The 13,224-nt window shown below is 41.3% G+C and overlaps 1 protein-coding gene across 17 annotated transcripts in view; it reads right to left on the minus strand.

Moving 5' to 3' along the window:
• kcnn2 (potassium calcium-activated channel subfamily N member 2) overlaps positions 1–13,224 on the minus strand; it is a 31,189-nt gene that overhangs the window by 5,522 nt on the left and 12,443 nt on the right. For 15 of the 17 annotated variants that reach the window (XM_069514021.1, XM_020081509.2, XM_069514024.1 and 12 more), the window contains 5 exons: positions 6,420–6,838; positions 5,972–6,113; positions 5,667–5,777; positions 5,446–5,573; positions 456–525 (listed from right to left, as the gene is read on the minus strand). In XM_069514021.1, the coding sequence (XP_069370122.1) occupies positions 456–525; positions 5,446–5,573; positions 5,667–5,777; positions 5,972–6,113; positions 6,420–6,838 (870 nt within the window). The other 2 variants (XM_020081512.2, XM_020081510.2) reach the window with 2 other exon arrangements.

The following is a 13,224-nucleotide window of genomic DNA, read 5'->3' on the forward strand; positions in this document are numbered from 1 at the left end:
TGCCTGGTCTTTCCCTAAGGTTTGTCAACTTCTGTTTAGTGCATCTGGAGACAAATATCGGAGAATGTATTAAGAGGAAAAACTGCACTGGGTCTTTTTTTTCTCTCGCAAACAAAAGATTTTCTTCTCATTTGGTAATTTTCAGGGCAACATGTCCTGGGGATAGTAATTTTAACTGTAGAATAAAAATGATGTTGTTATTTCACACCAAAAGGATCCAAAGCTGAGGTGAGTGCAGTGCAACCACAGAATCATCACACAGATTTATTTCTAACACCTTTTGGAAAGCCTGTCTGTTTATTTGACACCTGTAGACTTTGATTATAGTAGAAAGCACAGCTAGTTAAGCGGGTGAACCAGCATGCATTGAACACACACAGGAAAGAAGCTTGTCAGGATAGTTTGTCTGTCCTCGTGCACAGTGCAGCAGTAGACTGATGGTTAGTCTAGCTTACCTTAGCAAGGTCCACTAGAGAGTTTGCTTGGTCATTCAGCTTGCGTTGCTCCATTTTAACACTTCTCAATCTGAACACAAGACCATTCAGAACCCAATGAATTAACGCTATCAGAGGTTTTATTTTACACTTTGCTTTTTTGAAAGAATTTGTGCACACACAAAGGCATACACATGGAGGACACTCCCAGGACATGCACAAGATGTGTGTATAGAGAATGCAGGGATTGCAGGGGTCAGTCTGATTGGTTGAGCTGCATGCAAGTGGAAAGGAGACCACGGAGGAGGAGAAGGAGCAGGGGGAGCTGCCACTGGAGGGAGAATGAGCTCTACATCTTACTCAACGTATACATAACCTAAAGGAATGAGGAGAAGTCATATCAGCTCACCTATCTACTGTAAATTGCATTTATGAAGCGCAATAGCTGCATGTCCGATTATAAAACACCCAAAAAAGGCTTGAGCATCTGTAAAGTACTCAGAGTGGTTAAATCAACTTTTCACCTTTTTCTAAAGTTAATGAATATTTTATCAACAGATATCAAACACTTTTTAATGAACCATTTTCTCTCTGAGACTTTCCAGTACAAACATTAAACAAATGTGACGTCAGTGAGAAAAATCACAAGGTCACTTATCCCTTTAATCAAAGCTTGTTTAATAAAGAGTCATAAAGGACGTAATTTTTCTAAGTAGCTGTTCAGGTGTGAGATAAAATGATAATATGCAATACACCCCCTCCTCACTTATTATTTTTCATCAGCCAAAAATCCTACTCCTAACTTTTGCATAAAATAGTCCATACAACATGTTTAAATAATTAACATCTGTTTAATTAGGCTTCTAAAGCCTGTTTCACTTATTCTCTCGGGGGCTAAAAAACAGCAACTGTGCATATTGTGTAGAGCATCAACCACAAATGGTTTCAAAAGAGTAGAGATTTTTTTCCCTCCTTGAATCACCCACACATTACAATAAATGACATTGGGCACAAAATAAAAAATATCAGCATGGTGGCAGGGTTGCAAATATTTCAGATTTTTAGAAAACACTAAAACTAATAATAAAACTCCATGACTAACTGAGCCAGTAATGCAGTGTGGGGTGATCATTAGGTCGTGTTACAGTAATGATGAGCACGGGGGGGATTCGAGGGGCCCCTGGGTGGGTCGGCTGATTGCCGAGATTCACCCATTCTCATGCAATGCAGGATCATTTCTCAGTCTCCTGATGACAGGCAGATGTGGAGCGAAGATGACGGGTTAGACCAACAGAGGGTGCCACAGGAGGCGCTAACAGAAAACTACAGGCAAGGGAACATGTCCTGACAACTGAGGTCCGAGATGCTTCATACAGAGCCGACTCTGGAGACAAGTGCAGAATGCTATAGCAAAATATCAATTAATCAGTTGAATGACAGAAAAAAAGGAGGAGGCACTCGATCTAAAATGATGGGAGATTATAGATATTCAGTGTAAAATGGTTTTTGGAGTTGATGTGAGACCTGTTAGAATTATACATTTCACAGTTGGATGACCGATAGCTGTCGAATGGGGTCAAAGCAGAGGGCAGCTGGAGGTCAGACGGAGAAAGGCCCATCATGCTCTGTCTTTTATGTTCTGTGAGTCTCAGTCCCTCGGTCAATCACTCCTCGTGGGCAGTTGTGCTTTTGAATAGACGCTCTAAATCTGCTCGCTATTCATCAGGGGAAAAACAGCAACGCTAAGCTTTTCACTACCTCACTAAATCTGTTATGGCAATCTCAGTTAGTGCTGTGCCATATTTACTACCCCCACGTCTTGCTTTCTTTGTCATGACCTCCTTTTACCTCACCAGGGAAGGAAATGCTAATTCTTCCTCAGTGTTATGGACAGGGTGAACATTCTGCATCCCCCCTTGTCCCCGCTGTGACAGCTTCACGCTGTTGGTTACAGTCGCAGCCTCTCGGGCACAAGCGGGATTGCTCGGAGGCTTTACGCTGACCTTCCTCTCAGGTCACTTTCCTGTTTCAATCCACTGATCTCGGCGCTAACAAGCACTCACTCTCCTGCTTCTTCCCTGTTATTCCCCACTTTAACCTTGTGGATGGGAAGGGACAGCACTCCCAAGGGGCAGAGGATAGTTAAACTCTACTCACTGAGTCGCTTGACTTAACGGCTGTCATGGCCTAAAACACACTGCAACGTCTCGCCTGTGGTGTGGTAAATTGCACCATCCAGATAACCTCAGGAGTGCTTCAGCTGTATCTGTCACTAATTCTGCAAAATTCCTCTTAGCGCAGAGATGCATGACAGCTCCATGTCCTTCATTATTATGCTGTTTACAAGCTGTGATAACACCGGATCAGCGTCTTCGCTACTGTGTCATCCAACAGAGAAATGGAGGAAATGCGGCTGCAAATGTAGTAAACAGGCGTAACAATGGTTCCACACGCCGAAAGACGACCCTGAGCCCTTATCTGCATGAGCATGACCGCTAAAGTTGTAGAACATGACTTGAGGGATAGTTGTAAATCATGTACTTGTGCTATACTGCAGGTCTGTCTCCTGTAGAGCTCTAGTCGTCATCCTTCGGTACGTGAAAGCACAGTTGGTTGGAGTTTAATCAGTGGCTTTCTGATTAAAGATCAAATTCTCATCACATCCATGCAGAAATGGAAAGAAAAACACCCTCCATCACCGATAATTGAAATTCACTTAATATGCATCTGTGGGCGTGTTTGAAAAGCGAGGCATTGGTCTACTCAATAAAAAGGCGTGAGAGGTGTTGGTGCTGGTTATTTAAAGTTGTTTGATTGCAGCATGTATGAGAGTGAATGTGAGATTCTAGTGTTTTTATCAGATTAACATGTTACTCGTCGTCTCATAAAAAAAAACTTTGTTGCATCTTAAATGAATTAATCTGGAAACATCATGATTGCGTCGTATCATTGCAGAATACTACTTTTTTAAGTGGCATGAATTTCACTTATCAAATGAGGGAGTGTAATTTTTGGTCACATTATTGGGTTCAAGGACAAGCTCTCGTTGGCATGCACACAACAGGTCTATATCTATACATGTGAGGCGAAGACTTACTTTCGAGCTCTATTGCATTGTGTAGACACAAACAGGAAAAAAAAGGAAACATGAAGTAGACAAATGAATTATTACAACATCAGATCACATATTCAGATGGTAGAAATCTCTTCAAGCTCAAGTCTGGCTGCTGTGACCCTCGTCTCTAACGCTGTCCCCTCACCTCTGAACGCCAGCAACAATTTTTCCTGGAGTTCTTCCTGCGACCGGCCCATTATCTCCCTGTGTTTGTGCTTCTCGTGGCTGCAGCTAAGCTCACTAAGTCATATTACTTTGTCTCACCCACACAAGTGCTGGTTATCACAGTGCAACCTTCTCATAAACATGTGTAAACATCCGTCTACACACACAGAGCCTCACATCACCTATTTACATTCTTCACTTCACATCTTTTGACTGTCTTGCCGCTTTGACCATAAGAAACGTGTCAGAATATAATCTGATTTGATGTTTGCTATTGCCTCATGATGGGTCAAGGAGAGCCGTAGGCCTCATCTGACCATCCACTTGCTGCTCGCAACTTCCTGTCCTGTCCAGGGTTTTATAACACAGGCTGCACACAAGACCTACATCTATCAGATAAGCCCTATGAAGCACAATTCCTCACAAGCAAAAGAAAAATCCGTGTCACATAGGGCTGTGACAGGAGCATGTGGGCACCATGCAGAGTCGTCGTCCTTGCACACAGAACAGGACGTGCCTTTTTTTCATCAAATCTAGTTCTTCATAGATTTAACTTGAGCTCAGAGGGATTTCCATTTCTAGGCTGTCCTAGAGAACAGGAGGTGGACATGACGCGCTGTCACCACCGCTGCAAATCGCCAAAATGCGGCAGCAAGGACAAAATGACACGACAAAGCAACCATGACAAAAGGCATTTAAACGACACAAATTTGGATGCAGCAGACAGTTTGTGTGCTTCTCTTAATCGTAAGCTAACATCTTAATGTCTGTAAAACATAAATGTCTGTTCAAAAGATTCATGAGCAAATCAAAGTTGTACACTAGAGACCACATATATATGTACAACCCATATATGTACAGAAAACCACAAAACCAAACAAACATACAAAAATGGGGACATTTTCTTTTGGTTTAATAACAAAGTCACTGTGCATCTAGAGCTTTACTGCAGGAAACCTGCCACAGATTAGACGTGCATGTGAGCCCTGTAGGTTGAAGGAAAACAAGCGTGAGGTGAGACTAAAATCAATACTGTTTTGGAGTTAGGTAGCACTCAGGGGGTCATTGGGGACCTGCTAAAAGACTGGCTGACAGGTAAGTGTCCGACCAACAGCTAGAAAAGTAGAAACCCAGATGTATCGGCCCTGAGGTCAGCCTGACATCTGACTCACAGCGAAAGAGACACGCAAGAGCTGATCTGACAGCAAAAGGTGAGAGAGAGGGAGAAGGAGAGAAAGATCAATATCATACTGCTGTGAATGTCGTAACTTGAGATAGATTAAATTGGTTTTTCTTTTCAGTACTTCTGTAAAACTGAAGCTGCTGGGAGACAGTAACCCTCATTCAAAGAAAAAGCCATTTTACACACGTTAAGCATGTCTCCATACTGAGGAAAGAAGAGAATCACAAGAATTTCTAGTGTATCAGTGATTAATATTAACATGGATTTAGCTCCTCGCATATTTTAGCATTCCCTATGATGCTGAATAAAGAGGCCAACTCTTTACCACATCTGCAAATTCAAAGTTAGTCACGTCAGCTCAAACATGGTCATGATGCAACAACATCTTTCAACAGTATAAGCACATATTTTTTGCTACAGGTGTCAAACAATTCAGATTTCAGCTTTGTGCTGCATTGGTGAGTCATACAAACACACTGCAGGGGAAGAAGGTTTGAAACCAGCGCGAGTGGCGGAGGTCGGTTAATAGCCGGGGGGAGGGTACCTACTGGTGAATGGCTTGGAGAAATTTCCTCTGGTGCTTCCTGACTCTGGCGTGGTCCATCTTCCTCACCAGTTTAGTGTTCTTGTAGATGAGCCACGTCTCCCTGAGAACATTCGCAGCTGTGTTTTTCACCTAAGGTAACAGAAGAAGAGACTTGGGTCAAGAACGCAGCCGTGGGACACATCTGTGATGTCTGAGATTACCGAGCATGGAGTGTTCACCTACTCTTTTTGTTAGCTGGGTATCCATCATAAAATTGTGGACGTGTTTTTCAGCTTTGGTTAATTCCAGTTTCTTTGCCACCACAGCGACCACCAGAGCAGTGCAGCCAGCACCCTGTGAAGTAACAAGAATTGACCCGAGCAAATGTACAACGTGGATTTTCACTCATTTCATTTTCCATTTGTCAGCAATTTTTCACGTCTTCAAACATTAACAACACATTAGTCACAAAGGTGATCAAGCCTCCTGTCAGTCTGTCAGCAAAAAGAAAAATTCAAACCCTGAAGCACTCAGTCTGAGTTTCTCACCATGATGCCAGTCAGGAGGCAGACTCCTTTCCCACAGTATGTGTTTGGGACCATATCCCCATATCCAATGGTAAGAAACGTGATTGAGATCAACCACATGGCTCCTAGAAAGTTGCTGGTTATGTCCTGGTTGTCATGGTACCTGTAATAAATAATAAATGCAATAGGTTGGCCAACATACATGTACCTGCAGAAACGGATGCACTCCAGCTTCTCCTATACTTCTTACATTAAAAAAGTTTGAATAAAGATTGAATCCAATGTGCATAAGACATAAAAAGACATAAAACAATGGGGCTTTAATCTTTTCCTGCAGCATGTGTAAACCTTTTTATCTTAATGCTCAGACATAGAAAGAATTCAGGAGTGTGTACATCATCTATTTTTATGCCTTATCTATGTTTCATGCCGAGCAGCACAGCATAACGTGAGAAACAGATCCAGGCACCTCTCGCAAGCTCTGACAGTCCATGCAGCAATGATCCACAGCGAGATGGTGAAGACCAGCAGCACAGTGCCAGGACAGATGGTCATGAGGGTCTTCATCACGAAGCGTGTGTTAAAGTTAATCTTGTTGAGTGCACCGATGCTGCGGGATGAAGCGTCCGTGAAGAGCTTGCTGTGCAGCAGCATGACACGGGCGATGAGGTACAGCCGCAGGAACATGGGTATGGACAAGATGATGTCCACGTCCGCATCAGTCTTGGATGGCACGTAGGAGTAGGCCAGGCGTGCGGTCCAGGTGAAGGTGTAGTTCCCTGGGATAGGGTGGATGGCGCACACCAGGATCTCCAGGCAGATGAAGAAGATGCGCTCATACGTCATGGCTATCCTCCAGTCATCAGCTGCGTTGTCCACCATAAATAACTGCAAGGAAAGGGCACTGTGAGGCTGATGGAGGGTAGAAGCAGGCTAACATTTTCATCATGGTGACACAGCACGCTACAGAAAATCATTAAACCCATTAAACAATAAGTCACAAATCGCCTGGAGTCATTAACTCACATTCTTGAGTCACATTTTTATAAAGACCTTCGCCACATATATAATAAATAACTGATATGATAAGGGCAGGACAAACGCTTTTTCAAGGCCAAAAATGACCGATGATGTATAGTGTTGAAGGTTATCTGATGAAGGTTATAAGACTGAAATATCACACCGGTGTTTTTATGGAATAAATTCTCCAAAGAATATCACTGTATTTTATAAGAGTTCAGATGGTTTTCCTACCTAGAGGGACCAGTAACTCCTATGTTTTCATAGTAAGAGTACGAAAGTAAAAAGTAATTCAAACTTGAGCTGGCTTATTGAAATTTCACTATATAGATTAAACGATGAATTTGTTATTTAAAACAATTAAAAATCCTAAAATCATACAGTTACTGGCAATTATTATTGTAGGTTAAATTCATATGTTCCTTTCCAACCAGTTATTTTAATAATTTTGTGAAATTGATGGAGCACAAGGATTTGAATCGATAAATTAATTCCTAGTTAATCATCATAAGAATAAAATATTTTAAAAGAAAAAATTGTAAAAACAGGAGGATTTGCCGCTTGTCTTTATAGAAGGCAATTTTCATTTGACAAAACAACCCTTATGAAGATGTCATCTTGGGCTATGAGGAGTTGTTTTGATACATATTTTCACTTTTTACTATCAAACTAAATAGACTTTATAATAATGGAGTCTAATTCAAAATAGCTGAAAATTTATCTAATTAATATCAAAAATGAATCTTGACTAAATAGTCTTGTTTCACATTCACAAATTTCCCCCTCACTCTGTTTCTCTAACTACATTCACACCACCTGAATTAAAAAAGTCTCAGCACTCAGAAGCATTTTTAACTTCAAAGTGTCGTAAAGACGAACATCTGCCGCCTCCACATTTGCATTAGCTTCCAATCACCTGGCCATCCTGACCAGAAGGTAACTCATCTCACGGGGGATTTCAGCGCGGGTGGATTTCAACACCCCCTCATCACTCTTCTGCACCGTGTCCTCTGTCATACACAGTAGCTTCCTCACATAGTCACCTCTGCTGCTGCTCCCTCTCGCTCTTCCCCTCCCTCCTCTTCATCACTTTCAATCCAATACACAGTCATCTTCAGCCAGAAGATTCACTGCTGGGTGTATTCACCCTGAACTAACGGGCTGAGGCCACGACCACCATCAGCAGCTCATTCTCACTGATCCCTGATCACTGCTCATGGCTGAATCTCAATCTAACGCTCTATATTTACCAGTTGCAGATTAAATACTATCAAACTGTATTAGCTTCCCCCTGCATTTGTCAAATATTTCCTCTCTCTGACATCCCACCACTGATTTCCCTCCACAGCTGCTCCTGTTCTCTCCACTCAATCACCTCGAGGTCCTCTGCCTGTGTACAGACCATCACCACTGGCAGTAGATATTTCACAAAATGTTGCTGTCAGCAAATTCAAGCGAGGTTTCCTGGTGGCTGCTTTTTTTTTTTCTTCTTCTTTTTGCCGTGAGAGCAGAAGTCTCTCTAACGGAGAGGAAAGAAACGCTGCACCTGATTACATTTAGCCACAAAACCTCCCTCATACGCTTGGTAAAGAATTATATGATGTCCTGTGAAGAAAATCTGCACGCATGATGTTTTCAAGCCTCCTTGTGAACAACACCGGGCTCAGGTTTGTCCATTTGTCCAATGCAGGCAGGTATATGTGTATATCTGCACATATACCTGCCTGCATTGCATTGCATGAGAGAGACTTCAATATGCATTTAAAGTTGGACAGAAGTTTCTAGGGGCTAGGAGTGGATAGGAAATGGGATTGAGTTATGTATTTGTTCTCTTTGAGTAAAGTATTGAGAGCAAAAGGGCGTCTTTAAATTTTTGATGCCCAAGATTTATATCTTTCTTTCTTGTCTTGCAGGATTTACTGAAGGAGCAGACTTGCCACATGGAGCAAACAACCAGCCTCTGTATTGCTTTATATTTTGGACCAACATGTATATTTCGACAAACTTTAGATTGAACATTATCTCTGTAAAGATTGTGAAATTTTTCCATTAACCAGCAGTTGCCGTCACTATATTCTGCACCACGTGGCGAAGTTACATATTATTAACCTACAACATACTAATGCAGTTTCAGCACCACCCACCCTGCTTTACTAATGGATGAAGCAAAGAATATTATGGACCTGAAGCTGCTCACCTTTGCCCCTTTGACTTATTTAGTAACGGTGGCAATATCCATTTGTGTAGCTCCTGGTTCAAAAATAGAGAGCAGCTGGAATACATGGTAAAAAAGAGCCATCATTTATTTATTATGTTTTTATTAATTTTGAAAATTGGGATTCAAAGTCTAACTTAATTTGGGTCTGTATAAAATGAACGTTCCATTAAGATATTAAGCTTAAATTGAGGTTTTAATGGAGAAAGTTGTTTTCTGTGAGGCAGAATTCAAACCAAATATTAATAACCCAGGACTTAAAAAAAGGCAAATATAAATTTTAAGCCACATCCATCCATCCTTCTTTGAGGGTCACGCTGACATTGGCCGAGAAGCGTGGTATGCGCTGGACAGATCACCAGAGTATTGCAGGGACAACAAATAGAGACAAACAAGCATTCACAATGACAATTATTTGGATTTGGGATTCGAACCAGGAACCTTTTTGCTGTGAAGCGGATCACTGCACCACCCTTTACCTCCTCTTCACCCAAATAAAGACCCTCAGCCTTCTAAATCTAAATATGCTGCATATGTTGATTTATCAGTCAAAGAGCAGTTTTGATTTCATGAGAAATAAAATGCTGGAGGCGCACATCACGACTCGGCATCTTGCCAACTATTCTCCATTTACTTTTATTTGAGATTTCTCATCATAGCAGTAAAAAAAAAAAAACATCCCAATCCTGGAGGGCTAATGGGATCTGTGACCCAGATTGTAAATTTAGCCTCGATATGTTACATAAAAATGGAAAAGTCATATTTCTCGCATTGAAGAGAAACATGTCCAAATCAAGGACAAAGTCAGCGGCAGAAAAAAAAAAATCAATAACGCTGTGCTGCCACTTTTCTCACATACATGAACGCTCCACATGCTACAGTCCGACAGCTCTAACTTCACTGGACACACAACAGCAAACACTGTGCGCTCATTAGAGCTTCTGAGCCAATTATATGCCCAACAGCTACTGCACAAGAAACATCAACTCTCAACAAGCTGGCACTTAGCAGCAGCAGCAACAACAGTGAACACATGTCCCCGAACAAACAGCACCCCTGCCCCACAAAAGCCTCATTTATATTCATTCAAAAGCCACAATCAGTTTCCCCCAAACACCGAAAGACACATGAATTAAAATTTCAGGGGCAGTTGTTCATATCAAATGAGCGACACCGAGCTCCTTTAACACACTGACATCTGTCAGAGAAGTGTGTAACTCTAACCACAGCTCGTCTTGTTCAGCTTTCCAACAGAGTGTAATGTAGACATGGAAACGCAAGCTGGGGCTGCACTCTGCTGCGGTTTCTTACTTACAGAGTTGGGCCTCTGAACGCGACTAAATCTATTGTTTGCACACAGCACAATTGGCGTTTTATCTTACATTTTAAACAACAAACGCGTCCTGTCAAAAGCAGTTACAAAGTTTGTTACCTCAAAACAATGTAATTAAACATTTAAGCGTCTGGGTTGCATAAGGAAAGCCTACTTGGTGGGTAAAAGCAATTATGGTAATGGATGACCTGAAATACAATACTCAAGGGCCCTTTACCTCAGAGCATCAAATATTCCATGCTAGCAGCAGAAGCAGCAGTTATGACGGAGAGGTGGAGGAGAGAGCGTCTCTGGTGGAAAAACATTAAACTGTGCGGTTTAGACCGTGTCAGAGACAGACACTGCAGAGTCAGGAAATTAAAACAGACAGCTGACGAGCCAGGAAACTTTTAAATTAGTTACAGGAGGCTGACGAATAATTTAAACACTGCAAGTAAAAGCTTTTTTTTTTTTTTAATCGAGCCAAATTACTGACAGCTTAACACACGTTTAACAACGATTGAAGTCTTTGATATCTGAGATTCTTTTTATATCGACACAAAACAGTAGAGTAACATAATCAGAAACAGGCTTATGTGATACTCTGTTAAATTATAATTCTGCTTTATTCTAGTTTAGTAAATCAATAAATCATGTTCAGGGGGTTGGGTCAAACATATAAGGCAGATTTTTCAAACTATATATAAATAACCTAGAAACTGTAGATAAATAATAAAGACAGGTAAAAAAAAAACAGACAAAGTAAGAGGATGATTTTAGAAAATCTCATCTTTAATTAACCAGTGTCAAGCAAATTATGAAGAAAATAATGATTACAGTATAATGGGAGCTGTCCATTAAAGGGTCAGTTCATCTAAATTGCAACAAACATAAATGTCACAGCAGATTTCACTATATGCAGCTAAAGTATGAGGGGATCTGAGCTTGATCCTCTGGGGAACATGAATATCTTTACATTTCATGGGAACTCGTCCAAGAGCTGTAATATTCCTGAAGCCACAAGAGCCAGAGAGCAAGAATATTCGGTATTGTGTTTTTTTCCCAGACATAGATGTCCTTGTGCAGAACTCAGGAAAAGCTAAAGAACAAAAGCTGAGGTGAGCAACACCAAACTTATGTGTAATCGCACATAGTTGAGCACATACTGCCACCCAGGCCCATTAGTCCCCGTAAATTCAATCAAGCTGAACCAAATTAAACACTCTGATTAGTATCAGTCCTCTAAACGTGCCTTTTTTCAATCAAGATCCATTAATTATTCCCTGGGAATTAAACAAAATGCACCTCGCAATGTTAGAGAAAGTGAAAAAGAACATCCTGGACATGTCCCAGATACAGAACCCCACCAAAATGTAATAGGTTCCTCCTTGACCCATATCACATCCTTCCATCAAGTTTAGTAGTGTTGGAGTAATTCTGCTCTCTAATAGACAATAAACTAACAGATTTGTCTCCGATATTTCTGCTGTAGCCTGAGTGGAGTTTCATCTGAGGGGTCAACCTAACAGTAGCGCTACAGAGGAAACGTCAGGGGATCAGCAAAGAGAGCCTCATCCTCTTGGGAACATGAATTTCTTTATAGTTCATGCTAAATCACCCGAGAGCTGTGATGTAACTATTATCCTAAATAATCCTATTATCATAATCCTAAAGCCACACAACCACATTTCACATTTGAAACGTTCAGCTACAGGCATATTGTGTCTTTCCAGAGCCCTTGTGCTCTGGAAAAGTTAAAACAAAAAACAGAGGTGGTTAAAACCAAACTGAGGTAAAATAAATCAAAACTTATCTGCCTGATCAGGTACAGATAAAGGAAATTGAGAACTAATAGTATATTATTTTACCCTTGAAGTTCTTTTTTCCTTTATGCTTCTCATGTGGCCTTTTATAACCCATGATTTATTACGTGGCCATGCTCAGACATATTTGTGACTCAGCACACATGGGGACATGTCCTCACCTCACCCCTAAAACTTAACCATTTAAACAGTCCAGAAACTAGAAACAGTTCTCCTCTGTATCCACGCAGTGACAACATCAGAACATGAGCACACACAATAAACTCCTGCACCGTGCAACACATCTCAGAGAGCAAACATCCTGGTAATCACTTCTAAATGAGGACAAATCCACTTGTCACAGTCTTTGGCATCCAGCTTATTTTTTGATGTATATACAGTCTTATCAGCAGGAGCGCACGACATTTGCTCATCATGTGAAAGTTTCGCTCACGTCAGGGTGAGAGATAACGCGGCTGAATCTCTCCTGAGGTCTTCCCCCCCGCCCGCCGCCGTCCCACATCTATACCGTACGGCCTCCGAGGAGCTCACCTGCGACGTTAGCAGGGTTGGTTACTGGTTTCACCATGCTCAATATAACTAATGGAGTCCAGCTCAATATTTAATCTGTGTAATGTGGAGATGGGAGCATATATCTTGTCACTGAGAATGAAATCGCTCAATCTCATTAGTGAAATAGGTTGAGAGGTTCAACGCAATTAGACATTAATGCAATGCTTTATTTATGATATCAAAGTGAGCCTGTAAGAGGCCACTTTGCTGAGTAAATCTGAAGCTGTTGCAGATTTTGTCTGCTTTTGTTTGTGAAATTGCATTTCACTTTGCTTGAATAGTTTCTTCTCTTCAGGCAGAGTGAAACCTCTCCGAGCCAAAGAAAAGCCTCGTATAAATCTTTCTTTTGACC

The sequence above is a fragment of the Paralichthys olivaceus genome, chromosome 18 (assembly GCF_024713975.1).
Source record: "Paralichthys olivaceus isolate ysfri-2021 chromosome 18, ASM2471397v2, whole genome shotgun sequence".
Taxonomy (NCBI): Eukaryota; Metazoa; Chordata; class Actinopteri; order Pleuronectiformes; family Paralichthyidae; genus Paralichthys; species Paralichthys olivaceus.